This window comes from Heterocephalus glaber, unplaced genomic scaffold, assembly GCF_053883595.1.
Source record: "Heterocephalus glaber isolate CG9 unplaced genomic scaffold, H.glaber_assembly_v1.0 deba00000071, whole genome shotgun sequence".
Taxonomy (NCBI): domain Eukaryota; kingdom Metazoa; phylum Chordata; class Mammalia; order Rodentia; family Bathyergidae; genus Heterocephalus; species Heterocephalus glaber.
In genome coordinates, this window is record NW_028258137.1 from 34,486,871 (window position 1) to 34,509,528 (window position 22,658).

A 22,658-nucleotide genomic window follows, 5' to 3' on the forward strand; every position below is an offset into this window, starting at 1 on the left:
TAAAGATGGACTGGAAATGATTCACATGCACAACTGCATTTGGGCTCCTGCATGACCTATTCTAGTCTCAAATTCCTTTATGAGTTGGGACTTCCCATGAGATCATTAGAGATTCCCTATGATCACCATTTTTACTCTAGCCATTATACGGTTCCTTTTCTCTTAACACTGAGCCAGGCAATAATACAATCCCAGGAAATAACCTATTTGACTAATTGCCTGTAAGCATTAATGGAAAGCTTCTGTTTGTTTCACAGTTCCATTCCCAATGCTTAGCACGTGACTCTGTAAAGTGAATGGATGAATGGCTGAATAGAGAATGATATTTTAACCATATTATATCATTTGATCCTCACAACAACCCTGTAATGATAATAATAGTTAACACTTACATTGTGCTAATTAAATGCCAGCCACTATTCTAAATTCTTCATACATATTAACTCTTTTAACCCTCCAGAACCCTATGAAATAAGGATAATTATTGTCTCCATTTAATAGATGAAGAAACTGTTGGAGGCATATGGAAGTCACACTGCTGTTAGGAGGCAAAGCTGACTCCTGCTAGATGCTAGTGAGCACTATCCTTTTTCTCCACTCACTGTGTTTAACGCAGCAGGAAGTAGAAGGTAGCGACATTAATGTGAACAAGGTTACCCTCTGCATGAACGCGGAAACCTAAGGCTGTGTTCCGAGACACTGTTAAATGACACAGCCAGGGTATGAGCTACGAGTAGCCTGACTCTGAGAGCACTCTCAGTGCACCAACAGCACATGTAGGAGAAAGCTGGTCCCTGCAAACATTTGGGATCGGCCTAAGAGAGGCCGTCCAGGGCTCCTGAGAGAGTAGGCGCTGCTTAGTCTTAGCACTATTCTCCAGGAAAGAAAGGGGGACAAACCCCTGGAAAACATGAGTTCCCCTTCAACCCTCCTGAAATCATGTTGCTTTGGTTGCAGAAGGAGAAATGTGCTGGCATAGCCCCATGTTCTGTCCCTGAGTATGCCTGACAGCCTGCCCAACGACCAGAGCAAAGTCCTCGAGGAAGCTTCCTGCATTACTGCCCAAGCCAGCTCCTGAAGACATCTTCTCAGGGAATGGAGGAAGCTGGTGCCAGAGTGGAAGACCGGACAGAACAAGAATTCATAAACGTCATAAACTTGAAGAGGAGGAAAAGGTTGGAGCTAATTCCTGACATCAGTGTGAGTTTGGATGGTTTCAGGATGACAATTTAAGAGATTTGTTGCTTCTGTTTGAGAAGGAACAAGAAAGCAGGGAGATGGGGGTTTGAAGCTGGGAAATATTAGTCCTGTAAATTTATACCTCCATAAACTGGATAGTAAGTTGAACAGTATTGCTACCTTGGATGGAGGATAAAATCTGGGAGAAAAATGTTAGTGCAATAATTAAGAAAACAGTCAATTTGGAAAAGGGGGATGAAAAGAGATGGGTGGGTAGACTATGCCCCCCTGCATTCCCCTGTATTACAAAGCTGAAAACAGAAGGATGCCTGTTGGGACTGAAAAGGCTGCATAGGACTGATTCATATTCAGTATGTGGATAAGACAAAGCTACAACTCTGACTCAAACTGCAGTCTCAAGAAGAAACACTTCTCTCACTTAGAAGAGTGGAGGAAGAAAGATCTTCCCTCAGAAGTCAGCAGGGAGAACCCCAGAGAAAGACTCCTAGGGAAGTCATAGCCCATCTGAGCTTTGTGAGATTTGTAAATCACCACCAGTGTGAGTGACAGCATGGCCTTGCTAGGGGACCCACCCCATCCATCCCCGTTTTTTAAACCAAACCTTTCCATTTCATTTTTCTATCAAACTGAAACCAAAAGACACTTTGCCCTATGAAAACTGATGGAGACAAGCTATCTTTCCTAGGGAAGGTTTCCCTGCACACAGTCTTGTTATAAAACCAAGGTGCACGTCTCTGAAATCTGTGATCCATTCTTTAAAAATGGAGGTTTTGTTGAAAAAGTAACAGAGCACAGTATAAAAAACAAAAAACGAAACGTTGTTTCAGGAGTCTTGCTAAATTAGTGAACCTAGGAGTCAGCTGAGAGGATGTCCTTTATGAATGGAAATGAGCGTCCCTGGTAGACCCCCAGTCACCTCCAAATGAGCACATACTGGAGTACAGGACCCCACAGAGCTCACACCTAGACCCAGCTGAAGACGCTAATGAGAACTAATTACATTCGCCAGATCCCAAGATTCTACTTCTTGAGCTGGTTAGGGATCCGTGCACCCTGCTGGGCTTTCTTAACATCCTACTAGTATGCACTAGGTTCCAAGAATTAGCTACACTCTATTACTTAGTGCTGATTTTTTTTTTCACGCTCAGAAAACCGCAAAGGGATTTAACCAAAAGGAAGCAAAGGTTTTCTTTTCATAAATTCGATTAGTCTTTTCTACTTTCTCTGCCTCGGGACATTTCCTTTGGGAAGAATTTTTATACCCAAAGACCCCTTAGCGAGGCACTGTTGCATGCGGGCGCAGTGAATTTAACTGCAAGACGCTCGATGTGGACGGAAAGTAAAAATCGCAGGCACTTGCAAGCCGCTAGCCAAGTCCGTTTCGGAATGCCATGTCGTTATAGGAATGGGCCCATAAAGGAAGAAAGACGAAGTTTGCCGCAGGCAGGCAAGGTTGAATCCTTGACTGGAGTGCGAGAGTGGGTGCTTTCCCAGCCAGCCCTCCGCTAACGACCGCTGAATGTCCCGCCCGAGCCGGCGCCGAGAGCCTGGTGCCCACACAGCGCCCGGCGCCCGTCTGGAGATAGCCCTCAGCGGTGGGCAGCAGGAGGCTCCCCAAAACTGCGCCTTTTAGCAGCCAGTACTTAGCGGATGGAGAGACAGCGCCAAGAGCCCACAAAGTAGACTCGGCCAGGGGCGGGGACCCCCACCGGAGCCTGCTCCCTCAGGCCTCAGGTTCGAAGCTGCTCTAGTGTGGGAGGGGAGGTTAGTTAGGATTTGAGCGATGGCACTTGAGCTAGGGAAGGAGTTCCTGAAACTCCCAGGGAAGTGTAGTCCCAGAGATGGGGAAATAACCAAGCCCACGGAAGGACTTTCCAAACTTGGTCTTTAACTTTGTGTCATTTTTCCTGCCCGCCTCGACTCCGACTCCCAGCACTCTAACCCCAAACCCTAGGAAACAGCCCTAAGGACTAGAGTCCAGCCCTCTCAGCCCTTCCTCTCCACCCACCCCCTCCCCCCACGTTTCTAGACAGGGAAAATACAAATAACCCCCGGGTGGTTAATGCATGCAGGCGCATCCAGGCGCCCCATTCCCAAACACACACAAGGCGATCACCACCCGCTGCATCCCACCCACCTCCGGGGAGGGAGGGACTGGGAACCTGATCTCCGGGCTCCAGCCGAAAGCTTCCCCATCAATAATGTTGATACCATCGGTGTGCCTCTTCCCCCACCCCCGGGGCGCCGCTGCCGCCTTTTTGCCGCTTTTTGCTGGGCGAAGGAAAACGAAACCTCCTCTACTGCCCTTACCTAGCCTCGCGTTGGGGCCAGGGAGGGCTGGGCCCCCGGGGTTTTCGAAGCAGGGGTTCGGGCAGGGCGCTTAAGGGGGGTCCTCCCGTTCTAGGCTAGGGAACCCAATCCGGGCAGACCGAACTGGAAAGAGGGGCTGGGGCCCAGGCAAGGCCTCATTCCAGACCCGGGGTCAGATTGGGCCTGAATCAGTGAATGCTGCGGGTGGAGGCGCCAGGCCCTAGAATGGGCCTCCAAACCTCCGCTTTCCAGGAATGGCGATTGGACCGAGAAGCCAGCCGCAAAACCCATGGCTGGGAACGCGATTGTGGCCCCGAGGCCTTGGGTCCCAGCGCTCCAGTCCCGCCAACCCAGCGAGGACTCTAGACCTTGGAGAACCCGAGGGTTCATTGAACTCCCAACTGAACTGCCCAGCGCCTCCCCCGGTGTGATTCCTCTAGGTTCGCAAGGTCGCGACCCTGGAGCAGCTGCTGCCTGGCTTCGGGCCACCCCCATTCCCCATCCCAGGTCAGCCCCTAAGAACCAGGCCCTCTCAAGGAACCTGCAGGTCCCGAACCTCTGCAACCCGCTTCCCCCAGCAGCTGCCCCATCCAGGACTGGGAGGGCGCGACCCCCTCGGGGCTCCAGGGGCGAGCTGGGCGGGGGAGGTCTCCAGCTGCAGCACCTCTCTCGAACTCCAACCTTATGCCCACCCGCTCAAAAATAAAAAAGGAACCCGCACTCTGTCTCCGTTTTTATTGATTTAATTATTTCTTTGCATCCCAGCACGCCGAGCCTCGCCAGCTCCCTGACACCCGGGCGGCCGCAACAGCGAACCACGGAACGTGGGCCCAAGACAATGGCCCGTAATTGATGTATTGCCACCAACAAGGAAGACCAACTCTCCTCTCCCCGCCATTCCAACCGCCCCCTTCCTCCCATCCCCCTCTCCTCCATCTCCCCTCTCCCCTCACCCGGCCACAGAGGGAAAGAAAACAAACAAGAAATTAGTGGGGGATGCCGCGCGCAGAGCGAGGCGCCTGCCTCTACACCGTCGAGGACGCAGAAGAACGAAAAAAGTTATCAAAGTTTGGATTCCCCCCAATTAATTCGTCTCTGCTCGCCCATTTTTAGGCGAACAGCGCGATGCAGATTTTGGGTGTTCTTTTCGTTCGCTTGTTTGTTGTGGTGTTTGGGGGAGGGAAAAGCACCCCCTCCTCTTCATCTTAATCACACACAGGGCAAGGAGTGAACACGTGTGAAGCTACTCCCGGGAGCTTCCGCGGCGCCCGCGGCGCGGACCCGGAGCAAGGGTCTGCGGGACCGCCAACTCCACTCGGTTCCTGGCGACACGCGGTGCTCTGGAAGCTCGGACTTGCAGAAGCCAAGAATGTTAGAGACAGACGAGGGCGGCTCCAAACGCCTGCACATTCAGGGAGAGGAACGCCAAAGTGCACAAGGGAGCGTCCGAGTACCTGGAAGAGTGTGGGGCTGGAGTGATTTCGAGGACGCCTGTTTGCCGGGTGGGGGTGGGATTTACACGTGCTACCGTACGTGTTCCCGGGGGTTTGGGGGAAGCCAGCGGCTCGCACCCCAGGAGCGCGCTGATCCATCTTTGCCCAGGGATCTCTTTAAATATTCAGTGAGAAATAATGGCATTTGAAGCACCACCTATGGAAACATTATTATCTTCATTCTTCAACATCAGCCCCACTGATAGCTTCGTTTGTCTTTTTATCAAAATCTACGGTACCCAACAGGACCTGGGGAGACAGGGAGAGCAAGGCGGGGCTGGGGGGGACGAGAACGGGCAAGGGCAGAAAGAATATGAGGGAGAAAAGGTCGAAAGGGTGAACTGGGAGAATGCAAGAAGGGAGAAGTTACACAAAGAAAAAAAAAGTCAACAGATGAAAAACAAACATTCACCCGAACACAACATCTAGACTTCAAAAAGGGAAAGGAGTTAAGTGCGGAGAAGAGTGTCATTTATGGGAGGGAGGTACGGGTCCAGAATACCCAAAGCTCTGCTCCGGTGATCTGTGTCCACTTCGCGCGAACAGACAGTGGCACGATCCAGACTCGAGGGCGCTCCCGAATTGGGGCGTCCTTATGAGCCCTCTCTTTTCCCGATAGCGAGATAGGGCAAGGATTGTGTATCTGCGCCTCCCCTCCTCCTCCATTACTCGGCCGAAGTTTAGACTAGTTTAGTCCTTCGGGCGCAGGACTTCGGGACCTTTGGAGCGAGGAGACCCGGGGCGCTAGGGGAAGAGCTAGGCTGCGCCGAGCGCCGAGCCATCAGGTTCGCGAGCGCCTGAGCCCGGCAGAGGGAGTGCGGGACCCGGGCTCTGAGTCCAGGGCGCGGGTAGGGAGGCTGCATCCCAGCTTGGGGAGATAGAGGTAGAGTGAAAAGTTTGGGGGCCGCGCTGGCAAGTGCCCGAAAAGTGTAGGCGAGCTTCAGCGCAGACAGGGAGCAGCGGACAGGACCCCCGAGCCCACTCACTCACTCCTGGCTCAGCGCCGCCACCTCGTTCCTAGAGGCTGGGGCGCAGACCCCTTCCCCAGGGCAGGGCGCCCAGGGGTCCGTGGGAGAGGGCCTGCCCAGGCCCCGACTTGGCCCAGCCGCACCTTCCCAGGCCCGGGACGCGCCGCGGCGCACATAGTAAGCGGCGCCCCTCCCCTCCCCCCGGGCCGAAGCTGAACTCGGAGCCGGTGCGAGTCCCCGCTCTCCACCCGCCCGGGGCTCGGCGGCGCCACTGTCGCCACCGCCTCCCGGCGGAGTGACGCGCCCTACAGCCAACCCGGGCAGCTGGGGGGGAAATTCGGGAGGGGTCCTGGGCGGAGCCTGGCCGCCCCCTTATCCCACGGGCTCGGGGCGCTTCTCCCGAAAACTTCAGCCCTAATTGTCCTGGGAATGTCCGAGGTAGAGAAGGGAGCTAGGGAGCAGGAGGATCGGGGCCCCCAAGGAAGAGGAGAGCGGGGGTGGCGAGAGCTGCCCCTCCCCCAGCCCCAAACCCATCACGTTCCCAAACCTTTCCTCGATCCTCTTCCCCGCGAGCCCGCGATCCAGGGGATGGAGAACTCGGGGCGAAGAAACGCCGAGCCGGGCGGCAAGCGGGAGGGAGGCCGGGCCGCGGGCGGGAGGCGGACCGGCGTGGGGCTGGCTCTTCCCCACTCGCTTATTTTTTTTATGAGGGTGGGGGTGGGCTGCTTTCTGGTAGCTCCTGAACGAAGAAACACTCACGAAACGGGACGTCTCCCCCCCCCACCCCCATCCTGCCACGGGACCTCCTCCCCCTGCGGCCGGCGCGGCGCGCCCGAGTTTGGAAGTTCGCTCGCCGCGCGCCCGCGCCCGCTCCCCACCCCCCGCGGGGGCGGCTCCATTCCGGGGAGGGCTTGCTAATTTGGGGCGGCCCAGCCCGGGATGGGGGGGGAGCGAGCGGGGGGGGCCGGCAGGGGCTCCGGGCGCGCAGTGGCGAGGAGGAGGCCCCCGGCGGCCGGGCCGCGGAGTCCCAGGCGGTCGCGAAGAGGGTTGACCCAGTGTCGGGCTGCGCGGCGCGCAGAGCCAGCCCCGCGGCCGGCTTATTGGGCCAGCGCGCGGAGAGACAGGGGTCTGCAGCAAATCACGAACTAATTGATTAAGGCGAGCGGGTTTGAATAGCGCTGGCCCGGTGCCAATCGCCTTTCAAAGAGCCCCTCTATGATTAATCGCAATGCATTATTGATAATCATAATTATAGCAGGACACATGCGCGCTGCGCCCGGGGCCGGGGAGCCGGGGAGGGGGCGGGCGGGCCGGCGGGCGGGGGGAGCCGCCGCCGCCGCCGCCGCTCGATTTCCGTAATTTTGAGAAGATTTTTTTTTAGTAATTTTTTATTCTGCCCCAGCTGATGTTTGAGCCAGCATGTCGCGGAGGAAGCAAGCGAAGCCTCAACATTTCCAATCCGACCCCGAAGTGGCCTCGCTCCCCCGGCGAGATGGTGAGTGCTTCGGCCCGCGCCGCGGACACACAGACACACACGCACTCACACTCGCGCACACTCGGACCCACGCACACGCGGTCGGCCCCCGCGCCCACTGCTCCGCCGCTGCTGGGTCCCAGCTCGCCTTTTCCACTGGGCGTATTTTCTTTTTTTCTTTTAAATTTTCAATTTGCCCTGGCTGGGCTTCTCCCCCTCCATCGCCCTGGGGAGAGGAAGCACCTCTCCCTGCAGGATCTTTCCGGAGTTGCTGTGTCCTCCTGGGGGAGGAGGGAGAGTGCCGGCCTCGCTCCTCAGTCCCGGCTTTTCCGGGGAGCCGAGGCCAGGGCGCGCAGAGCTACCTCCAGGACCCGGACGCCCCTAGGGGCGCGGGTGCGGGCAGAGGCATTGGTGCATCCCGCGGGGGGGCCCCTCGCGCTCCCTGCACCGCGCCGCGGGCCCCGGCCCGGCCTCTCAGCCTCCCGGCCTCGCAGCCTCGGCCCTGCTGCTAGCGGGAAGGAAGTTTACTTGGTGCTGATGGCCGTACTCGGAGCGAGCGCGTGGGGAGCTCGCTGTGCCGCGCTTCCCTGAGCTAACACTTCCCCTGGACCCGCGGGGGCGGAATGGGGTGCTTTAGGGAGTTCAGGGCAGTTAAGAAGGTGGGGACTTGGGTCGGGGCGCGACACCAGGGTGTCGCGGCCGGGGTGGAATACTCTTTCCTGCTGGTTGCTGCGGAGACGGTGCAAGCGGACGGGAAAGTGTAGGGTTCCGACTCCTCAAGCTTATCCAGGCGTCTTTCTCCCCGTTCCTGCACTGCTAGCCCCCCCAAAATCTGGAGATTTGTTTTAGTTCTCTGCAGATCGCTGTGCCCCATACTTCCAGAGTGGTCGGAGGGAAGAACTGTAGGGTGGTTTTTCAGTGCTGGGGAGGGGGTAACCAGGCAGAGAAGACCCCTAAACAGAGGCAGGCGCTTTCTCCAATGGAGGCGACCACTGCGGGGTCCCGAAATGAACGGACGAATCCAGAGCAAAGTTTGTGTGCGAGCGCTGCTGTGGGGTGTAGGAGAGATCCGGGCAGGGAGTTGGGGGTGTGGAGCATGGACACTGCCAGTCCCTCCCTAGCTCTGGAGGTGGTTCACACTGTAGGAGTGTGCGAGTCCCCAGGCCCAGCGCCCGAGGCGGTGGAGCAGCGCCTGGGCTCGGGTCGTCCCGCACATGCTCGCCTCCAGGCTGTGGGCGGGCAACGGGCAGCCCCGGCGGGGTCTCCACGGATCTGGATGCCTGTCGAGATGCTCGTGTTCCGGGGTAATTTAGGGGGAAATAGAGGCAGGAGCTGGACCCCCGTCTCTCCCCCAGAGCTCTGAAGCGTGCCCTGAGATCCGCACCTCTGTCCATGGAACTCTGCGGCCGCCCGGCCCCAGGGCCTGGTCTGGGGCTTCTTCCCCAGAGGCCTGGCGCTGAGTAGGACCGGGGCGCAAACGGGCGCAGAACTGGCAGCGAAGCGAGAGACCCTTCCACCTTTGCTCTGGCTGTGGAGAGAGGGGATCTGCACCATGGGATTCCTGTAAAAAAGTGGGGGACCTAAGACCGGTTAAGAAAACTGCTTACAATACAGTATTTGGTCCTTCCAAGTACTTTCTCAAGCTTGAAGCTTTATCCCGAGTCTCCTCGAGTTCACAGTCCGCTGAAAGAACCCCCTGACAACCGGCTTTCCCCCCTAAAGGAACTCGGGTCCGCGGGGCAAACCGAGACGAAATTACCCAAGGCCGAGACAACCACTCATTTTTCTGGATTTTCTCAGCTGATTTCTTATGCTTCTCGCCCTCACAACAATCTTTCCTAAAGTTTCTGTTGAGACCTTTAACGCCATAATACTGTTAGGTTAACAATTTGTATGCGGAAAAACCAAACTACAGAGAAGAGAAAACTTGTTAGACAATTTTTTTTTTCTTGGCGTTTTTCTTCAAAAAAGACTCGGGCATCTGAAGAAATGATGCTTGCTAGCTCTGGCCTTGCGCCTTGTGGATCTGGAATTTTTAATAGTTAAGACTTCTCATAAAGCGATAGCATAAAAGGAGTTCACTACCTCTTCCCATTATTATTTATTAGTACTGCTTTTTAGTTTATTTGAGCTTTGAGCTGATTTAAGTAACTGAGTCAAGTTTCCTTTCTCTTTTCTCTTAAATTTTTTTTTTCTCTTTCTTCCTTTCTTTCCAAAAGCCAGTTCGTTGTGGTAAAAAGCAGTAAACTGTTGGGAGCACCCTGGGCAACACCCCCTCCTGGCCCCTTTCCTCTCCTCTCCCCACCCCCTCCTCTTTTTCTGCAGTAGTAATGGTTTTAGGTTATGACTGGTTTTACACGGTTGAACAATAAGTTTGGGAGAAGTTGCCTAGAGGGTAGATTTTGTAATAGGGTTACAGGATTTAGTGTGTTGTAATAATATTAGTACACAAGTAATCCTCACCCGCGCCTGACACAGAAGAGGGCCTAACCTACCCTTGTTCTTTTTATTTGGGAATAGTTGTGAGATAAATGCAATTGAAAGTTCATGACAGAGCTCAAGGTTACTACTTTTTAAAAGTCACCTTTTCTGCCTTGAATTCAGCAATCTCGTCCTTCTCCCTGTACAGAACACACACTTAAGGGAGCTGTTAGTGTTTGGTTTGGTTTGGTTTGGTTACAGATAGCAAGGTTGTTAAACTTTTAAAAGGCAAACCTCTATTCAAACATTGTGCTTATTTTTTCTTCTGACTGGAGATGTTCTTAAAATATAGCAAATGAAATAGCAAATTACCAAACGAAATGGAGTTTAAGTTCTTCTCATATGCTAGGACCTCAAATGCAGGACTTAGAAAAGTTTGTAGACCCCATTCCAGTAGCCTTGAAGGATGGCTGTCTGCTGTGTTGTGTGCGTGTGCATGCGTGTGTTTGAGTGTGAATACACTTACAAAGAAAGGCTAAGCCATGCTGAGCAGTGCACAGGGATAGCTTCATCTAGACAAGTTCAAAAAAATAAGATTATCTGGTGCATCTTAGAACGTCGATGTTTTCATTCTGCTTCAGGGCAGCCATGATGCCAAAAGCACTGCAAAATAAACTTGGTAATCTTTCATTTTCTTATGAAATTAAGGTTATGGCAAATATGACTTGTCTCATAAATGATATTCAAGTCTTGAACTACTTGGGCAAAGATAACTACCAATAGAAAGATTATTTACCAAGATAGATAATTCTGAGGAAGAATTGTACGTGACTTCTTTTCTAAGGATCTAGATTTCGGGTGTGTGTGTGAGTGTGTGTGTGTGTGTGTGTGTGTGTGTGTAGTGTTTTCCCCCCCTTTGGTGACCTTTTTAAGACTTCTATAACTATACGGAGGGTCTGCTCAGATTCCATTCGTTTATTGAATATTTTAGTTCTTGGGTTTTAAAGAAAAGGTACTACTGAAAAGTAAAATCATGAATTACAGATAAAATATTGACTCTTACATGAAGTATCATAAAAATCCCCCTTATTTGTATTAATAATGAAATTCTGGTTTTTACCAAAGTAATTTACTCATTTTGAGCAGCTTAATGACAGCACATTGATTTCTGGGCCCAAAAGGTTAGAGAGAACTAAAATTAATTGCTTTTTTTTGAAAAACCGACACCTGCAAGATAAGGCAGTTGGAAGGAATTCATGTTTAATCAGGCCTATTTTAAGTTTGGCATAATGGAAGATTCTGGATGAGAAAATGCAAACTGTTTTTGAGATTTGCTTCAGGCTGCAGATACTTCTTAAAATGTTAAAAATGACACAGAAGCAACAAAGTCTAGGCTGGGCATGAGACAGAATGTGTGAAAGTGAATTTGTGATATTGAATGGTGGTTTGTTTTACATCAAGTTTCCACTATGGTTCATAAGCACAAGTACCAAATTATAGGTTATTCTGTGGGGGTTATGTTTCTTTTCTTTCTAGTTTGGAGTTAAGGAGTTATCCTTACCAACAGACTGCTTAAGAAGGCAAAAATCTACATTTTTATTGTGGAGAGTTTACTGGGATCTGGGGAAGAAAACAGGCAGACAGGTTACATGTTTTGAAATTGCTAAAGTCAAGCTCTGTGTAGTAACCAGAAAAAATTCTTTCTACAGCCTAAACTAAGTTTTTCTAAATCATATCCTGGTGCCGAGAAGCCCTATATTCCAGACTATTCTTAGATAATCAAAACTGAAGTCCTTTAGCAATTTAGTGAAAGAGATGGTAAATTACACCCATCCCCCAAGAAGAAAAAAGTGTGTATACCAGGCTTTAGGAAACCTAGATGTGTGGAGCTGTTTTAACCTTTGCTTGCTTCCTCCCATGCATAGGTGACAAGGTCCAGATCATAATATGTCCTTCAGTATCTTCCCAGTGACCCCCAAATTGAGTCTTGCTAGTCACTTAGCAGGAAGTTAGTAGTTTATTTTAGTTTCACCTTATCAGCTTGGCTTCTTTTCCTAACCTTATTCCCCTGTCACCCTCAGATGCCAGACCCCCAAAGGGGAAGATTGACAGGTAGTTCCCATAGCTCAGTTTTACCCTCAAACAACAGGGATTTAGTTTCTTGTGCCTTTGCCAATGTTTATGTAGTCAGAGTTTAGATCTCGCCTTAAGGAGTCTCTCTTTTACGCGTCACTGGAATAGGAAAGCCACAAAGAAGTTTTTGAACAAACCCTTGCAACTGGAACCCCATCTAGTGTTCAGTTTGATTCATCCATGGGGAAGACATTTTCCCCCTTTTATTTATTGTGTGCTTTAGGTGGGCTTGGATCACTACTTTAAAAGGAGTGTCTTGTCCATGTTGTTATTTTTTCAGAGATTTCTCTTGTATTCTACGGAGGAACAGGCTAATCATGGTGAGCACACTGAGTGAACTTGAAGGGGGCCAATTTGTCACTTGGTTGCATATTGCATAGAGGAAACTTTAGACATCACAGAAAATATGCACAGCGTATGTTGTAGTGTTTACAATTTCTTTGGAATCTTAAGTTGGACATTCAGACTCAGCCTTTCTCCAGTCTGTGGGGGGAGAAAAAGATAAAGGATCAATCAATCAAATATGTTTGTGATAGCCTTACCAAATAGGTCCACGAAAAGGAACAGCCTGTTAAAATTATGGGCCCCAAACCCACTATTGTGAGAGGCTCTATTTTAAAATGTTAATTCAATCTTTAGGTAATAGGAAATACAGTGAAGTGTCTTTCTGAGCAGTCCAAAAAAGAAAACTAAATCTGGTAGAGTTAGGTGGTTGTTTTCTGGTTTTTAGGGTTTTGTTTTTTTCTTTCTTGGCTGGCTAAGCCTTTTTGTATGGGGCATAATTTTATTTTTATTTTCTCAATAGACAGATATGTTGGAACACTTTAATTTTCTGCTTCCGATTCTGCAATCTTTGGTTCAGGTGACAAAAAATTGACAAAGTTGAATTCGGCATCAAGTACCTAAATAGTACAACAAGAACTAAAACATTTGGAATTTCAGTACAAATTTGGTGGTGGTATAAGATCACCTACTTTCCGAAAAGGAAAGAAAACCCCAGAAAATCCCAAATATCTTTTCTGTGTGTACATACTTAGAAAACCACTACCTCTTAAATGTTCCTATCTGACCAGAATTACAAAATTAATTTGTATGTAAAATCTATAGAAAAGAAACTGCAGTATATTATCACCACAATAAAAGGAACAAGGCACCTGTATTTACTATAATGAGGTCACCAGTTGCAATCCTGTGTAACAGATTATTGAAAGAGATACAAGGTAGAGGGTTGGATCAGAAAAATAAATTAGAATATTAGAACATGTTCCTGTGTGCATGTGTTTGTATCTTATTACAACTTAAAATATTCCTTCTGGTAGTTAAAGATTCACACTAGTTCTCATGTTTTGTCTTCTTTCTTTTCAAGCTGTTTTATTGGCATTCTGTTCAGAATGCAGGTAGATTTAGTTAGGAATTATTACAGTATAGCGACACCTGCTTTTGAAGTAAATCAAAATAGATACTCGGATTTTTAGGGGGCTGGGGTGTTCATAAACATCAGAAAAGAAGTTAACTATACAGTGAGATCAAATGTCAGCTTATTAAAATGTTGCAGAAAATCTAAGCTAAAATATAGGCAACTTTTTAAACATAGTCTCTTTTAAGCAAGCAGGCGTTTATTTTTAAACACCTATGTTTTTCATCTAGTTAGTAGAATCCTAGATATAAAAATGTTCAGGTTGAAAAACCCAAAATTCTCAAGTGAGCCTTGAAACAGTACAAATACAGAATTTGAGCACAGGAAAGCAATAACCAGCTAAATCCTATAAAGTAACTTATCTTTTATTTTCTCTATACATTATGAGAATATCAGATGTTTGCAAGTTATAAAGAATTAAAATGCCCTTTAATCGTGAGCACAGATGTGCTAAATATTTGAAGCAACTACATTGTAATGTGTACAATTGATGAAGTCAGTTTTCTGATTCCCCACGCTAGTTATTTAGTTCTGAATCTGTCATTATTTGTCTAAGCCCAGCTGACCAAGCAAAACTGTGTTTTAAAGTGGCTTTATGTTTTGATAAATGTGAGCTGGTTGAAAAGTATTTTCCACTGAATGCAGAGCTTAATAGAACATGCTGACATAATAGTTTTAATGCATTTTGTTGAAAATGTGTGAACAAACAGAATAGCTTTTGTTCCTTCATAATTGGCTGTAAAAGTAGATGGAAACATAACCATTACATATGGAAATGTGCAAAGAGAAAGAAATAACATTTCTGTTGAATATATTAGGAATTGCATTTCCTAGTTTAAAATAAGCATCTGAAATGGATGCATCATTTAAAATTGGTTGTCAAAATAAGAAGCTTTAAACAGAATTTTTGTCACATTATTTTTGTCCCAAGTTAAGCAACATAACTTTAGCGAATTTCATTTAATATTTTGTTTATATTATTTTAAGGCAGGAGAAGAGATGGAAAGTGCTTAAAACAGCACCTTAAATGTGCGTAGGAATCTGGTGCCAATTAGGATGATTAAACATTAAATTAAAACTGGATCATTATTGGTATTTTCTACTACAACTACAATTTGTTTTGTGTTGTTAATGCATTTTGCACTATAACCTTGTGGAGATTAAAAGATGAGTATTGGGAAAGCTAGCTTATTAAGTATAACTTAGCTGCTAAAATAACACTTCCGTTGAATAGTGTTTATATATTTGGCATACTTTACCAGGGGATCTAATCAACTACAGCATCACTCTAAGCAGATAGAGTTAAGGAATTTTCAGAAGTTAATATTTCAGTGTTAATTATATTTTCTGAAATGCAAAGCTACTCAAACTTTCTAGATCCTCAGTCCAAAAGGGCAAACGTCTGTCTCTTTTGAGTGGACTCAAGTTTTCTGAAAGAAAAAAAAAAAAAAGCAAGATTTTGATTTTTCATGCATTCATATCTGCAATTACTTTTTTTGCCTGCAAGTTTTCTGGGAGATTCTATTTGGAAGTCATGGAAACTACCATTATCTGGTTCAATTCTGCAGAAAAGCATACAGGGAGGTAATCCTTGAATTAAACAGTTTTTTTTTCACAGCCTTCGAAGATGACCACACACCATTTGTACAGCAGAAGTTGGTGTCCCATGCTGGGCAAACAATGGGACGCCATCCTGTCTTTGAATAGGATGTTAGCCTGGAGTTGGAGATTTTTATGTTTAATTTACAAATGGATCTTAGTGAGAAGACATCTGAGCAACCAGTGGAAACAAACATGAAATAAAGGGACTTTTATAAGAAAAGGTTCGGGACAATCTGTTAAACAATTGATAACAGTTAAGAGCAAACTGTTTTTAAAGGCATTCAGAAAAGGAGAATTGCAGAGCATTCTCCACCAAACATGATTTCTTAGAGGAAGAGGAGTACGTCCTTTAACTGTACATCCTTAAGTTGATTTTTAATCAGAAATGTAAGTCTTATGCTGGTTTTCTAGATAGAGCACTTTTGATAAAATATTTAGGGGCATGTTGTTGCCATTTGGAGTATAGTGGCATATATCCCTTGATTAGTATAAGGGCAGCTAAGGTTGCATTCTTGAATTTTAAAAATAAACATGCCATGGGGTGATATATAGGCGCCAGGGAGCCCTTGTAATGGATTATGATCATTGTGTTTCTCTGCATTATGTGTGTTGCTTTCCCTTTTGTATTCAAGTAAATCTTGAGCGCTCTGGAGGATTTGTTACTGATGTGACTAAAGTGTGTTTGTCACGGATCAGACTTAGCTCAGGTTCAGGGTGGGGGCTTGAGGTGATTTTCAAGTTGTCAGTCCACAGCTGGGTGATATGCATTTTTTCCCCCTTGTCAACAACTGATTGGAACCTGAATGACTACAAATTAGTTTACTGACAGAACAAACTGTCACAGATATCTTTGAATCGGTTGAAAATGAATAAGGTTGACAGAAACTCAAGAGCCTAATAAGTCCTCAGAATGGTTACCGGACCCTTTCTGAAAGAGGAGACAATCAGGTGTATAAAATATTGGAAATCAATACTTTCTATGGAATTTCATTATATACCAATGTCTCCATTCATAGTATTTCATGTTTTGAAGAATTATCTGAGGGACATGACTATCTGAGATGCCAGATGGATAGAAATTCCTCCACACCCTTAAAAATTAATTATGAGCCTTCCTAGGTAATACTGATTGGGTTTGCAGGGGCTACAGTTTTGAGTTTTGCAGTGAGGAAACAATTAACTTTTTTTTTTAAATCATAGATGACATGTATTCTGGCTTCCTTTCTAACCCTGAGCCTTTTGATATTTGTAGGAGACACAGAGAAGGGTCAACCGAGTCGCCCCACGAAGAGCAAGGATGCCCACGTCTGTGGCCGGTGCTGTGCTGAGTTCTTTGAGTTATCAGATCTTCTGCTCCACAAGAAGAACTGCACTAAAAACCAATTAGTTTTGATCATCAATGAGAATCCAGCCTCCCCACCCGAAACCTTCTCACCCAGTCCCCCTCCCAATAATCCTGATGAACAAATGAAAGACACGGTGAACAAAACAGATCAAGTAGACTGCAGCGACCTTTCAGAACACAAGGGACTTGACAGGGAAGAGTCCATGGAGGTGGAGGTCTCAGCTGCTCCCAACAGTGGCAGTGGGACGTCTAGCAGCAGCACCAGTAGCACCGCCCCAAGCTGTGAGGGCAGCTCCTCCACAGGTACCTCAGCGATCACAACCTCTCTACCTCAACTCGGGGACCTGACGACGCTGGGCAACTTCTCCGTGATCAATAGCAACGTCATCATTGAGAACCTCCAGAGCACCAAGGTGGCAGTGGCCCAGTTCTCCCAGGAAGCAAGGTGCAGTGGGGCCTCCGGAGGCAAACTGGCCGTTCCAGCCCTCATGGAGCAGCTCTTAGCGCTGCAGCAGCAGCAAATCCACCAACTGCAACTGATCGAACAGATTCGGCACCAAATATTGCTGTTGGCTTCTCAGAACGCAGACTTGCCAACATCTTCTAGTCCTTCTCAAGGTAGTTTACGAACATCTGCCAATCCCTTGTCCACGCTAAGTTCCCATTTATCTCAGCAGCTGGCGGCAGCAGCTGGATTAGCACAGAGCCTCGCTAGCCAATCTGCCAGCATTAGTGGTGTGAAACAGCTACCCCCAATCCAGCTACCTCAGAGCAGTTCTGGCAACACCGTCATTCCATCCAGCAGTGGCACTTCTCCCAATATGAACATATTGGCGGCACCAGTTACCACCCCGTCCTCAGAAAAAGTGGCTTCAAGTGCTGGCTCAAACCATGTCAGCAATCCATCAGTCTCAGCATCATCCTCACCAGCTTTTGCAATAAGCAGTTTATTAAGTCCTGCATCTAATCCACTTCTACCTCAGCCAACTCCTGCTAATGCGGTTTTCCCCAGCCCTTTGCCCAACATCGGAACAACTGCAGAGGATTTAAACTCCTTGTCTGCCTTGGCCCAGCAAAGAAAAAGCAAGCCACCAAATGTCACTGCCTTCGAAGCGAAAAGTACTTCAGATGAGGCATTCTTCAAACACAAGTGTAGGTTCTGCGCAAAGGTCTTCGGGAGCGACAGTGCCTTGCAGATCCACTTGCGTTCCCATACTGGAGAGAGGCCATTCAAGTGCAACATCTGTGGGAACAGGTTCTCCACGAAGGGGAACCTGAAAGTCCACTTTCAGCGCCACAAAGAGAAGTATCCTCACATCCAGATGAACCCCTATCCTGTGCCCGAGCACTTGGACAACATCCCTACTAGTACCGGCATCCCATATGGCATGTCCATCCCTCCAGAGAAGCCAGTCACCAGCTGGCTAGACACCAAGCCAGTCCTGCCTACTCTGACCACTTCCGTCGGCCTGCCGTTACCCCCAACCCTCCCAAGCCTCACACCCTTCATCAAGACTGAAGAGCCAGCCCCCATCCCCATCAGCCATTCTGCCGCCAGCCCCCCCAGCTCAGTCAAAAGTGACTCTGGGGCTCCCGATCTGGCCACAAGAAACCTAGGTGGGCTCCCAGAGGAAGCAGAAGGGTCCACTCTGCCACCCTCTGGTGGCAAAAGTGAAGAGAGTAGTGTGGCCACCAACTCAGTCCCAACAGCAAGTAGCAGCACCCTGAGCTCGCCAGTGCCCGACTGTGGCCTGGGAGGTGCCACCACCTTCACCAACCCATTGTTGCCGCTCATGTCTGAACAGTTCAAGGCCAAGTTTCCTTTTGGGGGACTCTTGGACTCAGCCCAGGCATCAGAGACATCCAAACTGCAACAACTGGTAGAAAACATTGACAAAAAGGCCACTGACCCCAATGAGTGTGTCATCTGCCACCGGGTCCTGAGCTGTCAGAGCGCCTTGAAAATGCACTACCGGACACACACTGGGGAGAGGCCCTTTAAGTGCAAGATCTGTGGCCGGGCTTTCACCACAAAGGGGAATCTTAAAACCCACTACAGTGTCCACCGGGCCATGCCCCCACTCAGAGTCCAGCATTCTTGTCCCATCTGCCAGAAGAAGTTCACAAATGCTGTTGTCCTCCAGCAACACATCCGGATGCATATGGGAGGCCAGATCCCCAACACCCCCGTCCCCGACAGCTACCCCGAGTCCATGGAATCTGACACAGGCTCCTTCGATGAGAAAAATTTTGATGATCTGGACAACTTCTCCGACGAAAACATGGAAGACTGTCCTGAAGGCAGCATCCCAGATACGCCCAAGTCAGCGGATGCATCCCAAGACAGCTTGTCTTCCTCACCTCTGCCCCTTGAGATGTCGAGCATTGCTGCTTTGGAAAATCAGATGAAGATGATCAATGCTGGCCTGGCAGAGCAGCTTCAGGCCAGCCTGAAGTCCGTGGAGAACGGGTCAGTCGAGGGGGATGTGCTGACCAATGATTCATCCTCAGTGGGTGGTGACATGGAAAGCCAAAGTGCCGGCAGCCCGGCCATCTCGGAGTCTACCTCTTCCATGCAGGCTCTGTCCCCATCCAACAGCACGCAGGATTTCCACAAGTCACCCAGCGTGGAGGAGAAGCCACCGAGAGCAGGACCAAGTGAGTTTGCCAATGGTTTGTCTCCCACCCCAGTGAATGGGGGGGCTTTGGATTTGACATCTGGTCATGCAGAGAAAATCATCAAAGAAGATTCTTTGGGAATCCTCTTCCCTTTCAGAGACCGGGGTAAATTTAAAAATACTGCTTGCGACATTTGTGGTAAAACGTTTGCTTGTCAGAGTGCCTTGGACATTCACTATAGAAGTCATACCAAAGAGAGACCATTCATTTGCACAGTTTGCAATCGTGGCTTTTCCACAAAGGGTAATTTGAAACAGCACATGTTGACACATCAGATGCGAGATCTACCATCACAGCTCTTTGAGCCCAGTTCCAACCTTGGCCCCAATCAGAACTCGGCGGTGATTCCTGCCAACTCCTTGTCGTCTCTCATCAAAACAGAGGTCAACGGCTTTGTGCATGTTTCTCCTCAGGACAGTAAGGACACCCCCACCAGTCACATCCCTCCTGGGCCTCTGTCATCCTCTGCCACGTCCCCAGTTCTGCTCCCAGCTCTGCCCCGGAGAACTCCCAAACAGCACTATTGCAACACGTGTGGCAAAACCTTCTCCTCGTCGAGTGCCCTTCAGATCCATGAGAGAACTCACACTGGAGAGAAGCCCTTTGCTTGCACTATTTGTGGAAGAGCATTCACAACAAAAGGCAATCTGAAGGTACCCACTCCATCTGCACCTTACCCGCCCCATTCACCCTTTCGGTTGCCAGTGATTATCTGAAGTGCATGCTTCTGGAGTCATCAGCTCACATACTCGGGGACAGGGGTCTCCTAAAGGAACCACTGCACGTGGCCAACCTGGGAGGAATGGGGGTGTCTGTGAGGGTCAGGATAGTGGCAGGCAGGGGAGGGCGGCCTGCAGCTGGCTGCATGTCATAGTGCCTTGAATGATTTGGTACCTAAGCGAAGCAGTGGTCTCTCTCTGTTGTCTCGCTAAGTGCACCAAATGAATTGCTTTACCAACCAAATAAGACAGCCTGGCATTGCCATGGGGTATTGATTAAAGACCTCCATGTGGCCTGTGTGCTGCCCATATCACTTAATAATTGAGATTCTCCTCGGCATACACAGCAATTTTTCATAACTATGCAGACCAGCATGGTTTGTTTTTCTAGAAACAATAACGTCACTGCTCTGCTAATGGGTATTAGGATAATTGATTATACAACATTTCCTACTGATATGTGTTGGAAATAAAGCAAATAGGCTTACGTTCTAGAGTAACAGTTGAGCTCTCTTACTGTATACATTTTTCTGTTGACAGAGTATTTCTCTGGAGATTGCTGCCAGTAATGCGAGATGAATAATTACTTTCTGGCTTTTCTCTCCATACACAGGCCCTCCAATGGGCAATCAGAGAGGGGTACTTTCTTCCCATCTGCAAAGGACATTTATAGGGTAAAGGGTGTCAGATACAATACTTACCATTGCAATGAGAGTGGACATAACAATTCTAACCCTGAAAGGAGCTATCTGCGACTGACTAGCTTGCTTGAGGCCATTATAAGCTAAATACGGGTAATAAAAAAAAGAGTAAGTAAGGCATCTTTGCTCAGGAAGAGGAGAGATGGCCCAGGGCTGCAGACAAGGAACACGTTATTACTAGTCCACAGCAGTGGATGGTTCCCCTTACCTTTTTCCCTGTCTGTCATGTAATAAGAATAGACATTTAGGCCACTTGCTTTGTGGGGTGTTAAGATATGAGTTGAGACAAATTCATCTATTAAGCTTCTGTCTTGTTTTTTCCCCCTCTTTTTCTTTTTTCCCCTCCCCTCACCCCCATCATGGTCTCAGGTACACATGGGCACGCACATGTGGAATAGCACCCCTGCACGCCGGGGCCGCCGGCTCTCCGTGGATGGCCCCATGACATTTCTAGGAGGCAATCCTGTCAAGTTCCCAGAAATGTTCCAGAAGGATTTGGCGGCGAGGTCAGGAAGCGGAGATCCTTCCAGTTTCTGGAATCAGTATGCAGCAGCGCTCTCCAACGGGCTGGCAATGAAGGCCAACGAGATCTCTGTCATTCAGAATGGTGGCATCCCTCCAATTCCTGGAAGCCTAGGCAGCGGGAGCAGCTCACCTATTAGTGGTCTGACTGGAAATCTGGAGAAGCTCCAGAACTCAGAGCCCAGTGCTCCTCTGGCCGGCCTAGAGAAAATGGCAAGCAGTGAGAATGGAACCAACTTCCGCTTCTCTCGCTTTGTGGAAGACAGCAAAGAGATTGTGACAAGTTAGACCAGCCACACACTCGAGACATAGCATTCCTGTTCAGAATGCACCTAAGGTTGCCTCCTGCTCCTGCCCTATCCCCCCCTACCTTCTGGTCTCCCGGGTCTATGAACTCCAACATTATGAAGACATTCTTTTGTACTTTGTTCAACTTCTAGAGTTCTAAGAAAGCTTATTTATTAGTGATATAACCTTGCTTTGCAAACAATGCAAGCGTTAACTTTGGTCTTCTGTATTTTGGACTAAATACTAATTGACTAGAGTGCTGTAAACTTGCTGTAACATTTATGGCAATTGCAAGTTGCCCTGCTAGGCGGTCTTAATCTGGCATTAACTTATTTTCTATATCCAGTTTAATATGAACCTGGTGTTGATGCAATGCCTCCGTGATGCATTAGATCTCTAATAAAGTCTGTATATAAATGTACACTTTGATCCTGCTGGAAAATTTTATCAGCAAACACATTGTTTAATATTTCAAAAACAGATTTAAGGAAAGGACTGAAAGTACAGACTGAACAGCGTGATTCTTTGAAAGGTTTGGGTTTTGGTTTTTGTTTTTCATTTTTATTCTAAAATTCAACCTGCTTTTTTGTTTTGTAGATTTAACCATTTCCGTTTTGAACTATTTGTATTGTGCTTTTTACTTGAGTCATCCTCAATGTTAATAAGTTTCTGTACAGTAATAAGCACGCAGAATTCTTTAGAGAAAAAAAAACAAGTGTTGTTTTTGGTAGTTGAAACTGAGATGTAACATTTTGCCTTGTAGGTATATTCACAATAGAAAATGTGTGCTGGAATTTCACAATGCTGCTAAGTATAGCATCTTGAACAACCTTCAGTGGAGAAAATGTAGATGCTCTTGTATATATAATAAGAAATATCACTTTCATTAAAATGTACATACATTCCTTACAAGAGCGGATGCTTCTTGATCAAGAGAGCAGGTATAGTGTTTGTTTATTTTGTATTAGGTATGGAAGAAAAAAAAATTGGACTGTTACATGCACTTTCTTGGAAAGTTGAAAGGAAGGGGGGGTCCAATTTCTTTAACATTTAATACTTACTAACAACAGAGATACTGTAATTTTACTCAAGTAATCAAATACATTTTTTTTGCAACAGATAAAACAACATACTGTGTCTGTGTTTTTAGAGTGCATTTCGATTTAGTCAGGCCCCTAAATGCATTTTAACATTTCCCCAGGCACCAGTAAATTGGGTATGTGAGCAAGTATCTCTCTCTAAATAAGAAATTGTAAAAGGTGTAGCAGAAACGAGTTTGCATTGGCCTGTGTTTCCTTTCATTTCAAAATTTAGAAGCCCTAGATATTTTCCCAGTATCCATTACTTGTTTGGGAATGTTACTTCACTCTTTTCACAACCGCCCCT

At 47.8% G+C, this 22,658-nt stretch overlaps 2 protein-coding genes across 7 annotated transcripts in view; one reads left to right on the forward strand and one right to left on the reverse strand.

Moving 5' to 3' along the window:
• Window positions 1-6,870, reverse strand: part of LOC106009684 (uncharacterized) — a 59,313-nt gene extending 52,443 nt beyond the window's left edge. Inside the window, exons 1-3 of the mRNA XM_087206061.1 lie at window positions 6,756-6,870; window positions 6,519-6,710; window positions 5,994-6,342 (exon numbers count right to left, since the gene is read on the reverse strand). Of these exons, the coding sequence (XP_087062187.1) occupies window positions 5,994-6,342; window positions 6,519-6,710; window positions 6,756-6,870 (656 nt within the window). The remainder of the gene's footprint in view (window positions 1-5,993; window positions 6,343-6,518; window positions 6,711-6,755) is intronic.
• On the forward strand, window positions 1,045-22,400 carry Sall1 (spalt like transcription factor 1). 6 transcript variants are annotated; one of them, XM_087206635.1, is made up of 5 exons: window positions 1,045-1,200; window positions 2,604-5,788; window positions 7,374-7,466; window positions 16,271-19,695; window positions 20,832-22,400. In XM_087206635.1, exons 3-5 carry the CDS (start codon window positions 7,391-7,393, stop codon window positions 21,270-21,272), a joined length of 3,942 nt encoding a protein of 1,313 aa, XP_087062761.1. In that variant the 5' UTR covers window positions 1,045-1,200; window positions 2,604-5,788; window positions 7,374-7,390; the 3' UTR covers window positions 21,273-22,400. The 6 variants fall into 6 exon arrangements, with proteins under 6 accessions (XP_087062761.1, XP_087062753.1, XP_004847989.1 ...); XM_087206627.1 differs by lacking the exons at window positions 1,045-1,200; window positions 2,604-5,788 and adding an exon at window positions 6,385-6,409; XM_021260917.2 differs by lacking the exons at window positions 1,045-1,200; window positions 2,604-5,788; window positions 7,374-7,466 and adding exons at window positions 8,772-12,319; window positions 15,035-15,239.
• Window positions 22,401-22,658: the final 258 nt, after the last annotated feature.

Bases quoted from the DNA above. Each gene is read 5' to 3' on its own strand.
- Sall1 (XM_087206620.1), top strand. From the start codon at position 8,425: ATGGAGGCGACCACTGCGGGGTCCCGAAATGAACGGACGAATCCAGAG. The intron at 8,750-16,270 runs GTAATTTAGGGG...TGATATTTGTAG, and splicing joins CGAGATGCTCGTGTTCCGGG to GAGACACAGAGAAGGGTCAA. The intron at 19,696-20,831 runs GTACCCACTCCA...TCATGGTCTCAG, and splicing joins CAACAAAAGGCAATCTGAAG to GTACACATGGGCACGCACAT.